The sequence below is a fragment of the Aotus nancymaae genome, unplaced genomic scaffold (assembly GCF_030222135.1).
Source record: "Aotus nancymaae isolate 86718 unplaced genomic scaffold, 86718_ANA_hifiasm-v0.15.2.pri h1tg000018l, whole genome shotgun sequence".
Taxonomy (NCBI): Eukaryota; Metazoa; Chordata; class Mammalia; order Primates; family Aotidae; genus Aotus; species Aotus nancymaae.
Window position 1 is genome coordinate 3,372,558 of NW_026988430.1, and position 20,825 is coordinate 3,393,382.

Sequence of the window (20,825 nt, forward strand, 5' to 3'; positions counted from 1 at the left end):
CGTGATCTCAGCTAACCGTAACCTCCACCTCCTGGGTTCAGTCAATTCTTGTGCCTCAGGCTCTTGAGTAGCTGGGATTTCAGGCGTGTGCCACCACACCCGGCTAATGTTTGTTTGTTTGTTTTTGAGATGGAGTCTCACTCTGTCACCCAGACTGGAGTGCAGTGGCTCAATGGTGGCTCACTGCAACCTCCACACTGCCTCCCCAACCCGCCCCCGGGGTTCAAGCAATTCTCCTGCCTCAGCTTCCCAAGTAGATGGGATTACAGGCACCTGCCACTGCATCTGGCTAATTTTTGCATTGTTAGTAGAGACGGGGTTTCATCATCTTGGCCAGGCTGGTTGTGAACTCCTGACCTCATGATCCACCCGCCTCGGTCTCCCAAAGTGCTGGGATAACAGGTGTGAGCCACCACGCCTGGCCTAGTTTTTGTATTTTTAGTGGAGATGAGGTTTCCCCACCTTGACCATGCTGGTCTTGAACATGTGGCCTTAAGTGATCTGCCCGTGTGGCCTCCCAAAGTGCTGGGATTAAAGGCTCAAGTCACCATGCCTGGCCCCATATATATATATATATATATATATATATATATATATATACACACACACACACACACACACACACATACACAGTGTGTATATAGAGGTGTGTGTGTGTGTGTGTGTGTGTGTGTACACACACACACTCAATGATAACACTACAAAGAAAAGCAAGGAAATGAATTCGCAGGTCAAGATGATAGGAACAACCCAAATGTTCATCAACAAGTAACTGGATGTTACTTGGTAACTACAGCTATACAGAGATCAAGTACTGTTGGGAAGGTAACTACAGCTATACAGAGATCAAGTACACAGGGAACATCTGAGGTACTGACAACATTCTACCTCTTAACCTGAGCTGTAGTTACATGTGCATTTACTTTATCCTTCTTTCAAATGTTTTATACTCTCTTACTCTTTTCTGTATCAATGACATATCTACCACCCCGGCAGGTCACATAGAAAGCACCGTCTCTTCTAAGAATAGCATGTGAAAAGCCTCTTTTCTGAAACAATAGGGATACTAGAGTTGATGGTGAAAATAAGAAACAATGTTCCTTAAAAAGCCCCCCCACCCCCTTTCTAAGAGACACTTAAAGACACTCGGATACACTATGTATTCTAAACCAAGAGAAAGACTCAACACTTCTACCAACTAGTCATGAACTATGCTTTCCGTTTGGAGAGGGAGGTTTCCCTCTACCCATGACAATAGTATAACATGGACCCCAGACAGCCCTGAGTTGCCCAAACCACAACCTTCTGCTAGCTTATTTATTATAGCCCCACCCGACTCTCATGCCACTCAGGAGAATTCTGACTCATCCCAACTCTTTTACCTTCACTCCGGTTCCTCTTCCTGTCTCAGATCAGATTCACAAATCACTTTCTTCATCAGAGAACACACTGCTCGGATTGGGGGAAAAATTCCTTGCACTGTCTAGCTGCCCAGAGAAGCTTCCATGTTTCCTGATATTAAAGGGTGGACACTTGACACCTGTGTATAAATGACTAGCTGCGCAGCCCTATTTAACCCTTCTGACACGTTTTTCCTCATCTATGAAATAGGACACAAAATACTGTCCCACCTGTCTCACAGGGCTGACAAGAGAATCATAGGAAAACACGCATGTAGTGACTAGAAAGTGTCATCGTGTATTAGCACAGAGTCATTGCTGTGGTTGTGATTACTGGTCATGCCCTCTGAAAACTACAATTCTTCCTCAGATTGTCATTTACTTGGTCAGGGTCCAAAGTACAACACTTCCAACCCCCAATCATCCCCCCAGAACATACCTACTTTCTCTGTGAATTCAGCACACAGTACGTATCTGGCCTGAGCCCCACCCCCACACCCAAGCTATACATTTAGAAAACTTCAAAAGAGCTCTGAAAAGGTAGCTGAAAATCCTGATGCCAGGCTGGGCACGGCGGCTCATGCCTATAATCCCAGCACTTTGAGAGGCTGAGGCAGGCGGATCGCGTGAGGTCGGGAATTCGAGACCAGCCTGGCCAAAGTGGCAAAACCCTGTCTCTATTAAAAATACAAAAATTAGCCAGGTGTGGTGGCCCATGCCTGTAATCCCAGCTACTCGGGAGGCTGAAGCACTAGAATCCTTGAATCTGGGAGGCAGAGGTTGCAGTGAGTCGAGACTGCGCCACTGCACTCCAGCGTGGGCCACAGAGTGAGACTCCGTCTCAGAAAAAAGAAAAAAAAAGTGTCCTGCTGCCAAATAATGTTTCTCCTTCAGAATAAGTCCATGCTGGGGATGAAAAAAGAAAAAAGAAAAAGAAAACCACAAGCAATAAAATTGAGAAGCTCTAAAATGGCAACAGAAACGAAACATATAGCTCACATTAACCACTGGGCAACATGGGATATTGCATTTCTGCACTCCACACCAAAGCAGCCAAGGACACCAAACCACTTGTTATCTTGGGGCAAAAAACAGAACATTTCTTCAACTGATAATGGTAAGAGGCTTAATTTTATTGATTTGACAATTTTCTCATTTCTTTGGCTTTTCCCATTTCTCCTTCTCCAGCCTTAAGGAAAATGAGGACCCTGGAACCCAGAAGTGGAAAGACAGGTGGGTCCCTTGACACTCTCACTTCTTTAACTTCTTTTTCAGGGAACTACAGGCAGATCCACAGGCAGAGATTGCCTAGAGCAGTCTGCACCAAGCGGCCTGTTGAGAGTTCTATCTCCCCCACAGGGAGAGAGGGCAGAGCTGAAGGACACCTCCTCCTCTAGCCTGCCTTCCAAAGCGTAACCTATTCTGACCTTTGAATCCACTTCTACTTTGAATCTACTTCTCACAAAACTCCTTGCTCAGGCTGGCTCTGTTCATTTACTCTAAACTGAGCCTCCTGAAGGTCGGGTGGCACTGATTTACCTAGAGAAATCTACCCATGGCTCCTTGTAGAGAAAAAGCTCAAAGGTTTCTACCACCGGAGATACAGGAGAAGGAATGAGAGGGACAGTTTACACAGCTAACTCAAGCCTAACCCCTTGTGAAAGGTGGATTTCCTGTACAACTGTTCTGACAAGCAGAGGATTAGGCACGTCATACATTCTGCTTGGGGAAGAGACTCACGACAGAAGTGAATCACCACAGGGGAGAAAGCTGCTCTTCTGAAGGTCTCTAAGACTGTTGCATGCTGGAAGACAAGGACATGTTGGTTGTGAAGGACATTCAACTAGAGTCACCTTGCATCACAACAATGGCATGAAACATCCCCCACCTACATATTTAAGCTGTCAGTCCCATATAGACAGCTGCAGCTTGCTCTTTAGCCCTCTGGAGACCCACCTGTGACACTCCCTCTACCTGTAACTCAGGATTACTAACATCATTAAAAGAAAGCATAAGGCTGGGTACGGTGGCTCATGCCTGTAATCCCAGCACTTTGGGAGGCCGAGGCAGGCAGACCATGAAGTCAGGAGTTCGAGACCAGCCTGGCCAACGTGGTGAAACCCTGTCTCTACTAAAAATACAAAAATTAGTCAGGCGTGGTGGTGGGCGCCTGTGATCCCAGCTACTCAGGAGGCTAGGGCAAGAGAATTGCTTGAATCCGGGAGGCAGAGGTTGCAGTGAGCCAAGATTGCGCCAACGCACTATAGCCTGGGCGACAGAACAAGACTTCGTCCCCACCCCCCAAAAAAGCAAGCATAAATCATAATGAAAGCAATGCCAGTCAGATTCTATCTCAATCCCAGCTCCCGAATATTCTGTAAGAGCAGGTGATACCAATGGCACATGCAAGAAGTGTCTCTTGGGTGCCCTCTTGCTGCCACCAGGGCCTCTCTGCACAGCTGAAATGGATGTATGTGCTATGAAACTGGTAAAGAAGAGCACAAAAAAGAGGGGGCCAGGGCACAGAAAAGGGAAGTTATTCCAGCGGTGGCCAATGAGTAACATCCAGTGATTTATACGCAGTATAATCCAATAATACAGTAAAATAAAACAGTGTGTGCCTGAGATGGTTTTGATTCCAGAAATTATAAAACATTTTTGAAAAAGAGAGAATAAGAGGGGGAGAGAAAATGAAGGAAGAAAAAAAAAGGCCATATTGGAGCAAATTGGGCACAGATGGGGGATGCAATGGGGTTTCAGTGCTCCCCTACCACAATGCTGCTTCAATTTTTCCTCTTCGAGGAACTAGAGTTTTATTTCCTTAAATGACAGAATATTTAAAAAATTAAAATTCTTGGAGTACTTGTGGTTCAGATGAATAGGTCACCCTCCGGCATCACTTCAACCAATTAGGTGACTACTGAAGTGTGAAATACTCAAGCATGTGGAGAAAGCCCTTCCTCCCTTCAGGCTCAGGAATGCCTTAGAGAGATTACCAGTGACGACATCACTCTGGGAACCACCTATCTCACCACCAGTTCTGGACCTGGGCCAGGTAAGGAACACACTGCTCAGTGACAGCTGGCCTTCCAGAACTGTGGCCTTCCTCACCCATGCACACAGCAAATACTTACTGAGGGCCTAGTAAAATACCAAGCCCCATGCTAAGGCCCTCAAACATCCCTTGTCCCATCCCTCAAATTTCTCTACCCTGACTACCTCAGTGTACAGTATTAGGATTCTAGACTCTGTAGTCCCACTGACACAGGATTCTGCATAGGGCCCATCTGAGAGGAGATAAAAGTCTCTCCACCAACACCCATGAATCCATGAGTTTTAAGATCACTGCTGAAACTGGAAAGTTTAGTTGGCTAAATAATGTGGCATTACTCAACTTATTTCCCCCTATAGGAAGGGGGACAAATCTGGCCTCACATTCTCTGCCTCCATGAGTGGAGTTGGCTCCTGGGAAAACCATAATCTAGGAAAAGGGAAAGATGTCATTCTCTCACCACCATCTAAACTTTTCCTTTCATTTTGCCTTCTGCAGTGTCCAAAGCTTTTATACGCATTTGAAAAGTAATCATGCTGAAATGTTAGTAACAAAATGATTTCCATCCTGGATTACTGATATTGTGAAAAGAAGATAGTTATACAAGGGTAGCACTGAACACACAAAAAATGAATGATTCATGATAGCATTAGAGGCATCAGCAAAGGACACACTTTTAAAGAAAGGATTCTGCTCCCCTGTGGATCTCCAAATCATACTGCGCATCTACAGGGAAGACTCAGGTAGGGACTGCGAGGATCTAAACTGCCTGGTGGGCCATAAGATCACTTCCTCTTCAGGCTGGAATGCTCCTCCTCCACAGAGTCCAGAAACTGACATTGCAAACACCCACCCAGAAGGACATGTCCAGGAAGGAATAGAAAGAAAAATGATGGCCCAGATGTTCTGCAACTTGCAGTGCCTGCCAATTCGCCACAGACCCCAGCACCTGGGAGGGCAATGCAGCATCGGGCCCTTGCTTTCTGGTTTCAGGCAGCCAGGGCCCTTGAGGGTGGGTGGCAACTCCGACAGCATGCAGACTGGCCAGGGGAGGAACCTTTAGAAGGGCACTGGCTGACGGGACTTGGGGGTTGAACACACGGAGTTGATTTATCACTTCCTTACTCATAAAAATGTGATTCAAACTGCTGCTGATTAGTGAAGGATTTAAATCTTTACCCTCTCCCCAGCCCCCTTTCTTCCCCACCCCCGGCACAGATGCTGCTACTCAGCCACAACACCCCCTTCTTGCCACTGTCCAGGCAAGCGCAGCACAGCACAGGGGACCAAAGACGATGACTCATGTGCTGGGAAATGGAAAAGTGCATCTTCCCACCAGCCAGCCCTGCTGAGCGCTCTGCTCGCCCCTCTCCCAATGGCAGCCCACACAGTGGGGTCTGGATGGCCGCCTCAGCTGCACACTGGGTACTTGGCAGCACATCCACAGAGCCTTCTATCCTCGCTGGGTGTTATATCCTGTGGCCTGGACCGTTTTTCCTTGAAACACCCTTGGAGCTCTGACCATCTCAACTCACACTCTTCTTGGCCCCAATTGCCTCATCAAGGTGACATCGAGGGTCAGGAAAAGGCTGCCAGTAACGAAAAGTGGGGCCTCAAGTATACGCTTTATTTTTATATGTCTCTCCTGGCTAGAGGGTCTTCATTATGACCCACCATGGAAGGGTCCTAGAAAAAGTACCTTGGTCTCAAATGGAGGAACGACCTATTTCTTTCTCTGTACTTGCCATCGTACCTTCCTTTTACCTATATTTCCTTTTTTTATTTTTAATTCTTAATTTTTTTTTCCGAGATGGAGTCTCACTCTGCTGCCCAGCCTGGAGTGTAGTTTGCAGTCTCGACTCACTGCAACCTCCACCTCCCAGGTTCAAGCAATTTTCCTGCCTCAGCCTCTCCGAGAAGCTGGGATTACAGGTGTCCACCACCATGCCCAGCTCATTTTTGTATTTTTAGTAGAGACGGGGTTTCCCTATGTTAGCCAGGCTGGTCTTGACCTCCTGACCTCGTGACCCACCTGCCTCGGCCTCCCAAAGTGCTGGCATTACAGGCGTGAGCCACCGTGCCCAGCCTACCCTTATTTTCTTAACCTTTACTTAACAACAGCTACAAGAAAATGACTCACTGGTGGCCTCCTAAAAGGCCAAGGTGTTCCTTTCCATGGAACAGAAGCTGCTGAAAACAGATGCTTCCCAGGCAAGGACTGCAGGTCCTCTACATTCACACCTGAAGAAGCCACAGGTCATTTGATGCTGGAACAATGTCTTGGCTGGGGCTGCAGCTCTGTGACAGGCAGCTCACTGAACTCTGCGGGTTGTTTTTAGTGGGAGATAGGAAAATGAATAGGAGGGCACCTCGGGAGGGCCCATTTCCAGAGTCAAGTGGGCTCCTACATGGTAGCAGAATGTCCCTCCCCTTTAGACCTCACAACCTCACCAGCATAGCACTTTACGAACTTTGTTTTCTTCTCCCTGGAAACCAGTGCTGCCACCTAGGACTTGATGCTTCCTCAGAGCCATTTACCCAAATAGCCATCTCAGGAATAATTAGCCAAGTTCAAAAAGGCATCTGAGCCCCTGCATCTTGCTTTCTGCTGGGAATTCTAAATGCTGTAGCAGGCAGCACAAGAGGAGGAAATTCTCTAGGAGTCAGATGTGACTGAGAAGACGGACAGACTAGGATAGGACCTTGCCTAGTCCAGAAAAACCCACATTTCAAGGTCAAATGTGGCATCCTCACTCATCAGGAAAGAAACTCCCCCACCAAAAGCAAGTGAAGCATAACCCTTGAGTAAAAACGGGGAGGGAAAGAAATCAACTTCACATTGAGAGAAAGTGCTAAGAAAAGGGGCAACAAGAGACCCAGCGGTGCTCTGTCAAGAAACACCAGATCTGTTTTACAGCAAAGTCTCTATGGGGCAATTGCCACTTCCTGGCATTTCTTGCCCTGAGAGCAAACACTCTCTGTCAGCGTTCTGAAATGATTCCCTGGCAGCATGGAACAAATCACCCTTGCAAACAAACACAGAAAATCATGTCATCCCTGTGCTACATAATTCCATCAATCACACCATATCATCCCTACCTATGTGAAAAGAAGGGAAGGGATCCTGGTAACCTCCTTTGACCCTGACCTGGTCTCAGAGCATTTAAAACCCTGCCAATCTGCCCTTCTCCCCTCTACTTCCACACCCACCCGACCCCTATCAAAAAATCTCAAAATGTTCAGAAAAACATTTGAGAATGCACACTGGTATACGAGCCAAATTCTGGGCCTGGTGGTTTTTGTGCTTCCAGATTTGAGTCACCAAAGCTCACGAATTCTCTGTTCTTACTCCCTGGCAGGCTCCCACTAGGGATATCCCATAGGGAACTAGACTTTTCCATATTGAACAAACAGGGTACATGAGTCCAGAAACAGCTATTCCCAATCCCTGCCAAGCGTATGGTCTCTGCAATGAAACATCTCAGCAATGCCTCTCCCTTGGGAGAGGCTCTGGGTCTGCAGCCTTCAAGAGGCCTTGCTGCTGCCTTTAGCATGGCCAGATGTGCAACAGCATCTCTGCATTTGCAAATTAAGCTCTATACCCATGATTCCCACCTTCCATCCCACCCAAGCACTAGAGAGTCATATAGATTTCAAAGTAAACTAAGTCTCTGAGGCAATGCTAGGAAGGGTAGGGTGTGTGTGTTCTAGGGTAGCAGGGGTAGGGATAGTCGTATGTAACACAAGAAACAAGCTACATTAATCACTATCTGTCTGTATTTCAATGAAGAAACTAAACATTCCTTACCTTTCAGCTGGGAGTTGTGTACAGCAAACATATTGATGGTCATAAGCTGTAGCATGCGGGTACTTCCAATGGGAGAGGGACTGTGCTGCAGCAGCACCTGGAACTCCCTGAGGACCTTCTCAGCCACTGCAGGGAACGTCTCCATCCTGCAGATATAGCAAACAGCATCAGTGAGGCACCTCTCTCCTCCTCTCTCCTCTCTCTGTCTCTCTCTCTCTCTCTCTCTCTCTCACACACACACACACACACACACGCGCGCACGTGCACGCACACACACACACAGACAACTACAGCCTACGACTTTGCTACTTTCACAAACCTTCCCGATATCCTGTAATTTTGAACAAATTCGAGATAAAGGAGTTTTCAGGGTTCAGAGATGAAAACAAGTCAAGCTAGGGATAAATCACTATGAGTTATTATGTTTTGGTATGCTATTTCCTCACCCCTGGCAATAACTGCATTCAAGCTGATATCAAAGTTTCTCTCTGAAACCATCGGCTTTTCTAAATACTCAACAAATTTCCTAAAACCTATGTAGTCCCCAAACTCTCTGGTATGAAATTGAATTCAATTAAAAAAGTAACATGATTCTAAAAAAAAAAAATTTTTTTTTTGAGACAAAGTTTCACTCTTTACACCCAGGCTGGAATGTGACAGCGTGATCTCGGCTCACTGCAACCTCTGCCTCCCAGGTTTAAGTGATTCTCCTGCCTCAGCCTCATGAGTAGCTGGATCTACAGACACGTGCCACCACACCTGGCTAATTTTTGTATTTTTAGTAGAGATGGGGTTTCACACATTGGCCAGGCTGGTCTTGAACTCCTGAACTCAAGTGATCTGCCCGCCTCAGCCTCCCAAAGTGATGGGATTACAGGTGTGAGCCACTTTTTACTCTGGGTTTACTTTAGGTAACCAGACCAAGTTCTGCTGTTGTCTTCTGAGGTACTGTCACACTGACTATTCCACCTAAGGATCCCAAATTTCCCCTTGAAGAACACCTAGACCTAGGGTCCAAAATGATCTGTCTCAGTTCTTCCTGCACTGTCATCCTCCTCCCTCTTGCAAGCCTGTGCTCATAGGGGTCTGTATGTTTTCAGGCCAGTGGAAATATAATGCCCTGGCCAACTGCCACTCCCAATACAGGAAGAGGCTGTAATGCAGGGAGGCAGAAATCTAGCCAGTGACCTAGGGCTCCTAAGGAGAGGTCATTCAAACCATTGCTTGCCAAATGTGGCCACTGGATCCCAAACAGTGGTGCATGCCTGGAGCTTCTTTGGCAAAAGAAACAAACCATAGCTGAAGTCTTCAGAAATAAAAAGCAAGTTCAAGCTTGGTGCTAGAGAGAGTAACCAGGCACATAGGCCTTAGGGCTATGCCGAACAATTCGTGGTCAGCATAGTATTTTGCACCATGCCCCCCAGTCCCCAAAGAAACAAACTGCTTGTGGCATACTTCGGGGATTGGGGCAACAGCTCCAGGTTGGATTAATAAGTAGCTTCTGAAAAGCCAAAAGGAAGGTAATCCTTCTCGAAAGATACAAAACAGTTTAAAGTTCTAGAGGAAGGTGCTTCTAGCTTCACCCACCCCGGCCCTTCCCCATTGAGTAGCACCCTCCCCAGATTAGAAAACTCCAGGTTTTCTGGAATTTTGGCTATCTTCATTCCTTGCTCTTGGATGGCAACTCCTATTACTGACCCCCTGGTGCCCAGAAGTCGTGCCACAGTTATGGGTCAATTACAGTTTACATTCCAGTTCCTTCTCTGCTGAGCTGTCCTCATTTTCGTTGGCACAAAAGATGCCATGCATTTGCTTTTTTTCTCCACATGCCATTTCAAGTACCCACCCCTCCAAAACAAAACAAAACTCTTTTTTTCTTTAAAAAGTTTCAGAGTCGTTAAAACTCTTGGTAGATGTGGAATGGCAGAGAGTGATATGTTTGGGCCTGGACTGCATCCATTTTTCCCCATGGGCTGTAACAAAGGTTTCATTTGAAATCCTGACACTGTGCAGTACTCTTTCTGGTCAGAGGTGGGGAGGGGGGGCTAGCACTTCTCATTACGAGAATAGCAGCGTTCACTCTGCTTGAAAAGCAGTCATGCTGGGCAAGTTTCAGAGCCATGTGTCTCCGTGTTGAAAGGCAGTAGAGAGCCAGCACAGAACGACAGGACAGCAGTATCACGTGGGACAGTTTTGTTTCGAAGCTGTGTCTGAGGAAGCCTCTTCCCTGGGGTAGGAACTGAAACAGATCCATTAACACTCTCCGGGTCAGACTGAAGTCTTGAACGAGCACAGGTCAAATGTCCACATTTCCTTTCTCTAATAAGTTTTTTTTTTTTAATTATCCCTTTACTTTTTAACTAATTCAACATGATTAAAACAAAAGAAAAAACTGAATCCAGAGGATACGTTACAGTAACTTCAAATGTGAGATGCGAGGGAAGGTGGAACTATTCATGCAAACCCAGCCTTGTTCAGCAGCAACCATGGGAGGTGTAGACAGAGGAGTCCTCCTCAGGGCTCAGTAGGTTTCGGGTTCCCAGTTTTGTAACCAAAATGCTGTCTAAATCTGGCCTCAAACTACCTGTAAGTAGTTTTATGTCTTTCTCCTTGAAAAACAATCTTTGCTTCATCCCGCATTACAGACAGAAAATTATACTTAGCAATGGTCACATATGTAAGTATGTAGGTAGATGCAGTGAAAAGGTCTAGAAGAATACACACCCTGATGTCTAGTACTATCTCTTTGGAGGGCACAGGGGTTGGGGAGAGTTAAAAAAAATTTTAGTCTTAGTTTTAATGTTATACTTTTATGAGGATTTCTGGATAATACTTATGTAATAATTATAAAATTTCAGCCAAGAAAAAACAGCAGTCGCAGCAGCAATAAAGTAGGAAGAGAAGCAACAGAGAAAACTTACAAAAAGTAGTCATTTATAATCACCAAAAATTGGAAGCAACCTAAAATGCCCAATAGCAGATGATTAAGATGGAGCAAGCATACAATTGAATACTACTTTTTTAAGTTGTATTACATTTCTTAATCACATGAAAGAAACTTCAAAATATATTAAATGAAAATAGTTTTCAAGCAATTTTAAAAAGTGTATGTGATATGTAGAAAAAATTGAAAAATATACTCTACCAAATTTTAACGGTGAAGTTATCCCTACGTAGTAGGAATATGGGTAATTTTTTATTTGTTCTTCTTTGCTGAGTTTTCTAAATATTTTACAAATAGCACTGTAAAGTAAAAAAAATACTTCTTCCATAATGAATACATCTTACTTTTGTATTTAAGAACATTTGTTAATTTAAAAAATGAATCAGACACAAACATTATATTTTTTAAAATTCAAAGTACAAAATAAATATATCAGTCTTTGAATTCCAAGAACTTTGAAGCTATGTAAATAGCGTGACTAAGCAAGCAAGTAAAAACTAAAGTGGTAACTGTGATCAAGGAAATAATACGAAGTAAAAGCATTCTACTTGTCGCAAATTCAGAGCCTACAGACTGCCAGCTTCCTAACCTCTCTCAGCGGAGTCTGAGTGCAGGTCTGATCTGCCTCTCACCAGGAAAAGTGTCTGTCAGAAGCCATATGGCACCCGACTGATTCCTTTCCCTGAGTCTGAGATGACTCTGTCCCTATCCTTTAAAACCTCAGAAGATATCATCGTTTTCAGGATATGTGTTTCACTGACTAAAGTGGCTGCCTTGTGAAGTGAAGAGACACCTTGTCTCATTTGAATGGCAGTTTCAAGAAACTAATCTTTCAGACAACACCAGGACCCAGATCCGGGACTGACTCAGACAGTGACTAACTGACCAGGACTCAACCCTTCAGATGCTGAGGGGCACAGCTGGGCTAGACAATCTTCTCTGCAGAAAACAATCCAGGTTAATTTTCCCCAACCTCTTAATTTTTAAAAACCGAGCAAGATAGGGACAACCCAGGAGCAAAAGAACAAAACCAAAGAACGAAGCCATGTGACAGGGTGGAAATGAGAAAAAAAAACAAATCATAGTGCTACAGAACGTAAGGACTGGAATGGACCTCGGGATCATCTCTGTTAACCACTGATAAGGTTAGCTGAAGCCCACAGCAGCTCTGACTTATTTACTCTCGAGATCTTGTAACTAGTAAGTGGCGAAAAACTCTTTCTGGCGGTGAAGATTTCCTCTAAAGCTCTGAGCCTCTTGCCAGCTAGTGCTGGGAATGAAGAAGACTGATCCTGCACACAGTAGGCATTCGAGTCTCTGCTGATGCAACGTGGAGCACCAGGCACAGAGCAGACCGTGCCTGGAAGCAGTGGAGGGGCTTTTCTGAAAGGCAGGCTGGAGAGTGATGTGCCTTCAGCTGCTCCCATTACAATCTCCTCACTCTTAATTCGTTTTCAACACCGCCCACATTTCACATCTTCTTGGTCATTAGGCAACAGTCCACGATGTTGTGTGTGGCTTGGGCTCATTGCTTTCCTAGTCTTACAGACTTCTATACTCTTTTCCCCCACAATAGAAATGTTATTTCTGTTTCTGCCTTCCAGAATAAATATCAGGCTCAATTTTCTTTCACCTTCAGGACAGATTAAGAGGAATGAAGCGCATAGAACTGACATACATTTTCCTTAACCCTGAGTCATTTTTTATGAAGGTGAAATTGGGCTGGCTCTGCCTTTTTGACAACAGAATATGTTATGTGCAGGAATAAAAGAGATCCTGAAAAATAACGTGGAACACAGTAAACCACCTCAGACAAGTGACATACATAATCTATTCATTTTTAAAGGCCTCCAAAAGAAAATTCTCAAACATCTTCCCTTCTGTGAAATTTTCTTACACCTAACCCAGATCTCTCCAGCTACAACATAAGTCTATTTTCTCTTACTGTCATCCCATAAAAGTCAAGACTCAGGAGGCTGAGGCAGGAGAATTGCCCAAACCCAGGAGCCGGAGGTTGCGGTGAGCCAAGATCGCGCCATTGCACTCCAGTCTGGGTAACAAGAGTGAAACTCCGTCTCAAAAAAAAAAAAAAAAAAGTCAAGACTATCCTGTTAGGACTCTTTCTATTTCAACATGTTTAGGCACCCTGCAGCTGTCTGGAAAGAAATATTTTTTACCTTAATGTTTCTTAAAATTAATTTTTCCTTTCAGATCTCATTTTCTGGCTTTTAAATAATTTCTCTATTATATCCAAAAAAATCAAAATGGGGTCTTCTTCCTATGTTGCCCAGGCTGGTCTTGAACTCCTGGGCTCAAGCAATTCTCCCACCTTGGCCCCCCAAAATGCTAGGATTATAGATGTGAGCCACTGCATCCAGTTGTTATCTGGCTTTTTAATCATTACTGTGGTTCTTTCCCAAACTTCTTCCAAAATATGTGTTGAAATATAAGAATTTTAGAGGTGGAGGGGAAATCAGGGTATAACGACTGCTTAACCTGATTAAAAACAAAACAAAACAAAACCCTGATATCCTAAATGTTCCTACATCTGCACCAGGATTTACAACTGCTTTAGTCCCAAAAGTCTCTAACAGAGCAAGAGATATCTTGAGTAGTGGCTCTCAATGAGGAGCATTTTGTCTTCCAGGGAATACGTGGCAATGTGTGGAGACGTTTTTAAACATCAAATTTGGTGGGGCGGTGGCGGGGGGCTACCGGTGCATAGTGGAAAGCAGCCAGGATGCTCTTCAGTATCCTACAAGGCACAGCACAGCCCCTCACAACACAGTCATCCAGTTCAAAATGTCAACAGCACCAAGGGTTGAGAAATCCTGACTTAGGGTACCATGGTAAAGGAAAATTTAAAGAACAAACATAGGCAAAGAGAAAACAGAGAGAAAACGCTGAGTGAAGAATAGCAAAGGAAAGAAAGATTAAAAAGTAAGAACTAAAAAAGATAAACAAGCCAGGTGTGGTGGTGTGAGCATGTATTCCCAGTGACATGGGAGGCTGAGCCAGGAGTTCAAGGCTATAGTGTGGTATGATCATGCCTGTGAACAGCCACTGCACTACAGCCTGGGTCACACAGATAGGCTCCATCTCTTTAAAAAAAAAAAAAAAGAAGAAGAAGAAGAAGAAATAAGAAGCAGGAGTACCATTAACTGTTACTTTAAGTGTAACACAATGGTATTTCCTACTCCGAGGTGTTATTTTTAAGATGATACTAATGTCATCTTATCCACCTTCAACCTTGTAACTACACCCTTTTATTACTCACTAGTGATTGTCTTGGGTCTATGGTAACCTACCAGAATATTAGATCTTTCTCTGCAGTGCTTCACAATCCATCTGTTCTTAATAATTCATTCATTTATGTAACAAATACTAATTGAGCACCTATTATGTGCCAGACTCTAGCAATATAACAGTGTTAGGCAAAAGCAGCCAGAGTGGAACTTATACTGGTGAGAGGGGCAGGATGGGGGAGGTGGGAGGCAGAAGATGGACCTTGTGATGCATCTAGTTTACTTTGCCTAAGTGAATGTCTCCACAAGTATTTCCACAGATAGAGATTAATCTACTGGTACCTTCTCCAATTCTCCCAAGTCATTCTGAAATCCAAACTATGCTTACATTGACAATCACTGTCATTCTTGCCCAGGTGGATACCAAGTGAATATGTAATAAGCACACTTTCTAGCCCACTGCCCATGGGCCAGAGTTTTTTCAAGCAGAACCAAGCCTTTCAGCTTCTCAAAAAAGTACAATAGTATGTGGAAACTGACATAGCCCCTACTGCCACTAAGAGAGCCTTCTAGGCCAGGCGTGGTGGCTCACACCTGTAATCCCAGCAATTTGGGAGGCTGAGGTGGGTGGATCACATGAGGTCAGCAGTTCAAGACCAGCCTGGCCAATATGGTGAAACCACATCTCTACTAAAAATGCAAAACTTAGCTGGGTGTCGTGGCACATGCCTGTAATCCCAGCTACTTGGGAGGCTAAGCAGGAGAATCACTTGAACCCAGGGGGCAGAAGTTGCAATGAGCCAAGATCATGCCACTACACTCCAGCCTGGGCAACAGAGTGAGACTGTCTAGAAAAAAAAAGAAAGAAAGAAAGAAAGAAAGCCTTCTAGAGAATTACAGATAAACTTAGGAGGTTATGATGGGAAGTGAAAGGGAAACATTGACATTAACTGGGGTATTTATAATTCAAAACAAATCACTCCAAAGGGTAGCTCACAATAAACTTCCAACTCAGAAAATATTAAGATCCAGTAGAAGACTGGTCTGGGAGCACTGCCACCTACTCCTCTCTTCACTCTCCTATACTTAGGGAGGTCCTGTACTAAAGAGGCACCAGGCCTCCATCTGCTCTGACGTGCAGGTGTTGTGTTGGGCTTAGGATCACTAATTTTATGCAGTGAGGAAGAACTCTGATTCACCCAGAGAATATTCAAAACTCAATCTCCTTCCAGGAATTTAAGCATTGAAGTGTTAGTTTTGCACACACTACCTTCCCTGAGATGTATATATGGTGGATGATGAAACCATAGAGTCTTGGTCTTTAATGAGATCAGTAATAAGGCATAGGAAACTGAGCACAGAAGGAAAAGGTATGGGTCAGAAGGACACATAAAGAAAATGGTACTCTTACTTTTGATGGAAAATTAGTGAATAGAGTTCTTCCCAAGGAGGACCCCTGACAGCTGTACCCAGGGATTTAGCATGACTGCCTTGAGGCGCTCACTAGAGACTGAGCAGGAAGGCAGAGGAAAGAGAAATCCAGAGGGACTGGGGTAGGGGCTGGGACAAGAAAGGGGGGTTTTAGGAAAGGTAGAGAAAGAAGAGGCAAGAGAGAGAGTAATATTTCCCAAATTTCATGAGCACAGTAGGAGAGAAGATGAAGGGAAAAGAAGAGAAGGTGGAGGCCTCTAAGAATTCACACCCTGTGCCCTCAGTTACAAACACAGTCTAGTTGCTAACAATATGAAATTCCAAAATGACTTGTAATGTAGGAAAATAAAATAAACATCCTGCACACTTACCCAATCCGGGTAAACAGCTTCCCATGGGCATGGAGAAAACTGAGGATGAACCTTTTGTTCAGCTGCATGGGAAAAAGGGAGAGGAGAAAACAATTAAACTTTCCCCAGTTTCCTGTTACTGAACAGAGTCCCCAGTGACACAATAACCTGGCCAGGGTCTAAGGGGTGGGCACTAGGGATGGGAACCAAATGGACATGCCCAAACTCTCACAGATCCAGGGCACATGCCCAACAGCTGCTGCTCAGCTGAGCCAAGATGACAGCAGGCTCAGTGAGCAGACAGCACCCTCTGCCGGCAGTGGCACCTGTGTGCAGGTGATGAGGCGGAGAATCTGAACAAGCAGGATGTCAAGAAAGATGCTCACAGCTCTCTGAGAATGCAGGAGCCACTCTGGCCCCACAAAGATGGAAATGAAACTCTTACAGGAATGAGGATAACAGTGAAGTCCTTGGTTTGATTTGAGTTATTTTTCTACCTACCTAGCTAGGAAAGTAGGACTCTTCTTTGGTAACCAAGAGCAAGGTAACCCATGCTAACTGGCTCATCAAATTGTACTTCACCAGCTTTAAACACTAGAATTCATGTTCTAGGTCTGGAGCTGAAAACTCAAGTGTCTACAAGGGCTGGGCATGAAGTATGCTGACTGAGACAGTAGTAACCTATGACTATTCCACTCCAGTTTTAGCCAAATACCCTATGTGGGCCCAAGCTGGAAACTGCAATCTGTTTTGGTTTTTTGTCTTTTTGAGACAGAATCTCACTGTCGCCCAGGCTGGAGTGCAGGGCCACGATTTCAGCTCACTACAACCTCCACCTCCAAGTTCAAGCAATTCTCAAGCCTCAGCCATCCAAGTAGCTGGGATTACACGGATGTGCCCCCACAACCCTAATTTTTGTATTTTTAGAAGAGATAGGGTTTTGCCATGTTGGCCAGGCTGGTCTCCAACTCCTGGCCTCAAGTGATCTGCCTGCTTGGCCTCCCAAAGTGCTGGGATCATAGATGTGAGCCACTGCACCTGGCCTGTTTTGTCTTTCTGAGACAGGGTCTCACTCTGTCACCCAGGCTGGAGTGCAGTGGTGTGATCACAGCTCACTGCAACCTTGACCTCCTGGGCTCAAGCAATCCCCCTGCCTCAGCCTCCTGAGTAGCTGGGACTACAGGTATGTGTCACCACACCCAGCTATTAACTTTTTGTAGAGTTCTCACTATGTTGCCCAGACTGGTCTCAAATTCTGGGTTCAAGCAATCCTCCTGCCTCAGCCTCCCAAAGTGCTGGGATCACATGTGTGAGTCATCGCACTTGGCCAAATCTGGGTTTTTATGTGACATCCTCTGGCTTTTACATGTTGGCTACTAATGAAAATAATTTAAGCATTAAAGAAGTCAAAAACACACATTTGCCAGCCACATCTGGCTTATGAGTCACCGATTTACAATCGTGGTTCAAGGTTCTACTTCCATTGAAACCAAAAGATTTCTCAGCAAAACAAGGGAGGGAAAAAATTTTCAAATCAAAGCCAAAGAAAGCAGAGACAATCTACAAAATATACTTCCTTGTCATCTTCCCTGGTCTCCTAGAAGCAATATATTCAGGGCTCTGTAGCCAGCCAGGAAGAGAAGTCAATAATACTGACCCCAGGATGCCAGTAGTTTGGGCAAGGTACAGTCCAGCATCCCTGGGCAGTTTGGCCCAAAAGGACAAATTCCCTGTTTAATCTCCTTGAAAAAAAGAACACCAATCAAGCTATGGCAGTTCCATCAATTTCATATGGAAGCCAGGTGTGGGAAAATGGGTACATCCTCACTTTACCAATGATCAACATCAAACTCTGCACAGAATGTTCACTCTGTTTTTGCTTAAAGGAGTTGCACTTAATCGGTAATACTAGATTAACACTAATTTATAGATAAAAAGCTCAGAATATTTCATTGAAGATAACCTGTCTATACAGCAAGGGCCAGGGACACTGGGTTTCATCAAAAGAATGGAAGACGCTGAGCACAGTGGCTCAAGCCTGTAATCCCAGCACTTTGGGAGGCTGAGGCAGGTGGATCCCTTGAGGTCAGGAGTTCTCGACCAGCCTGACTAACATGGTGAAACCCCATCTCTACAAAAAATACCCCAAAATTAGCTGGGTGTGGTGGTGGTCACCTGTAATCCCTGCTTCTTGGGAGGTTGAGGCTGGAGAATTGCTGAAACCCAGCAGAGGTTGCAGTGAGCCAAGATCGCACCACTGCACTCCAGCCTGGGCAACAAAGAGTGAAACTCTGTCTCAAAAACAAAACAAAACAAAACAAAAAACGCAGAATGGAAGAGTGAGGAACAGCTGCAAAATAAATTGCCACTAGCTATACCAACGTTAGTGGCAAAACATGGCTAGAATGCAGATCTCTAGATCTACTGGTAGAGGAAGATAGTGAGAAGCAGGGACCTTCCCAAGAAAGACCTGTTTCACTTCCATCTCTGCCATTTACCTGTGGTCGGATCTTAGGCAATGGATCTAAATGCCTGACCTGCAAACACTCGATTGTTAAAACTGTCTCCTAATGAATGATGAAACAAGTGAAATGGTAACAACTGGAGAATTTGGGAGAAGAATATGTCAGAGTTTTTTGTGTTATTCTTGTAACTTTTCTACAGAAAGGATGTTATATCAAATAAAATGTTAGGAATATACATTTTCTCTCTATTCCTATTTTAACTCGGTTATCCCTCTGCCTATAGTTGTCAATCATAAACTGGTTAACTCATTCATAATTAGAAGGAGTTCTTTATTTAACTGGTTATATTTAAAGAGTACTTGTACGGCCAGGTACAGTGGCTCACACCTGCGAGGTGGGTGGATCACCTGCAGTCAGGAGTTCGAGACCAGCCTGGCCAACATGGTAAAACCCCAACTCTACTAAAAATACAAAAATTAGCCAGACATGGTGGCGGGTGCCTGTAATTCCAGCTACTAGGGAGACTGAGGCAGGAGAATTGCTTGAACCTGTGAGGCAGAGGTTGCAGTGAGCCACAATCGCTCCACTGCACTCCAGCCTGGGCAACAGAGTGAAACTCTGTCTCTCAAAAAAAAAAAAGATACTAACCCACTTCATTAGAGCCTAAATACCATCCCCCAAGCCGACTCAGAAATTTAAGCAACTTTACACTAGTAAATGACAGAATTAGAACACGAACCCCAGTCTTCAGATTCCAAACACAGTGTTCTTTCTCTATCCTATACCTGTCTCGGGAAAAGAACTGGTGAGCTGATTCAATGAAGGGCTAATGAGGGAACTGAAGAGCAACTAAAAACCCATTCAAGTTTTCCTTCCTGATGAGGTAGGAAGCTCACACTGTTTGAACCACAATGCCTCCTGGACAAAATGAGACCCCCAAGAGATCTGGAACATCTGTGCATCTACCTGTACTTCACAAAGATCCTTCCTTAGGGTAGGAGGTGAAGCCCACCGAATTACCTGAATCCATACTTGCCACTACCATATTTTAACGGCAAAAAGCAAATTTCAATGCATTACTTTTCAACTAGTGGAAGTGAAGAAAATCTTAGATAACTTTTTCAAACTATACACACACGCTCCCTAACCTTAGTTAATGAGAACCACTGCTTTATTTTTAGCCTGAATGTCACTGCTAAACATACTTTCTCTTTGTTGTCATCAATTAACACTTCAATTAGGAAAGGAGCTAAAAATGCAGATACATCAGAAGATATGCAACATGAGGGAGCAGATTTGTTGCATATTGATCAAACTGGACCTAAACAACATTTACGAGACACAATGTGAAGTCAACTAGCACTGAGGCAGAACCTTTGGAGAACTCTTAACTGACACCAAATCCACAGTCAGAAAAGCCTCAGTCTGAGCTTCCTTCCTCCTTTCTCTCTAACACATCACCATGGACTGGCTTCCATTTCTACAACTTTTAAATTTTTATTATTTATTTATTTTAGAGACAGTGTCTCACTGTCACCCAGACTGGAATGCAGCAGCAACATGATGGCTCACTGCAGCCTCTTGACTCCTGGGCTCAAGCAATCCTCTTGCCTTAGCCTCCCCTAAGTACTAGAATTACAGGCGCATACCAATGCTCAGGGTTAATTTATTATTTTTTGTAGAGATGGGCTTCTCACTTTGTTGCCCAGGCTGGTCTCAAACTCCTACCCTCCAGCCCTGGCCTCCCCAAGTGCTCAGATTACAGGTGTAAGCCACCTTGCCTGGCAGATTTTTTTATTTTTAATAATACATCTAGACGGTTCTCGCTTAGGTGGAAAATAAATGTTACTTCTCTAATTGTGAGACTACCTGCATCTAGATCTTCCTTACATATGTACCTACTGCTCACTGAAACAAAAATGCTTCTTGGGTGTATCCCTGAGAGGCAGTGCTGGAATTATTAAAGGTCTTCTGGCTCCTTACTTCAAATCCAAAACCAGTTCACTGAGGGCTCCTGAGCTTAACCCAGAGACACTAATGGTAGGAGATGGATGGGTAGCTCTTTGGACACAATAAAGTCTGTCCTGTCATTAACTGTGGGATTATAAGTAAAATGTTTTAGATTATTCC

At 44.5% G+C, this 20,825-nt stretch overlaps 1 protein-coding gene across 4 annotated transcripts in view; it reads right to left on the minus strand.

The window, feature by feature from the left end:
- Positions 1 to 20,825, minus strand: part of SMG6 (SMG6 nonsense mediated mRNA decay factor) — a 235,588-nt gene that overhangs the window by 158,580 nt on the left and 56,183 nt on the right. For all 4 annotated transcript variants that reach the window (XM_012448335.2, XM_012448334.3, XM_012448331.2 and 1 more), the window contains 2 exons: positions 16,252 to 16,313; positions 8,261 to 8,406 (listed from right to left, as the gene is read on the minus strand). In XM_012448335.2, coding sequence (XP_012303758.2) covers positions 8,261 to 8,406; positions 16,252 to 16,313 — 208 coding nt within the window. The remainder of the gene's footprint in view (positions 1 to 8,260; positions 8,407 to 16,251; positions 16,314 to 20,825) is intronic.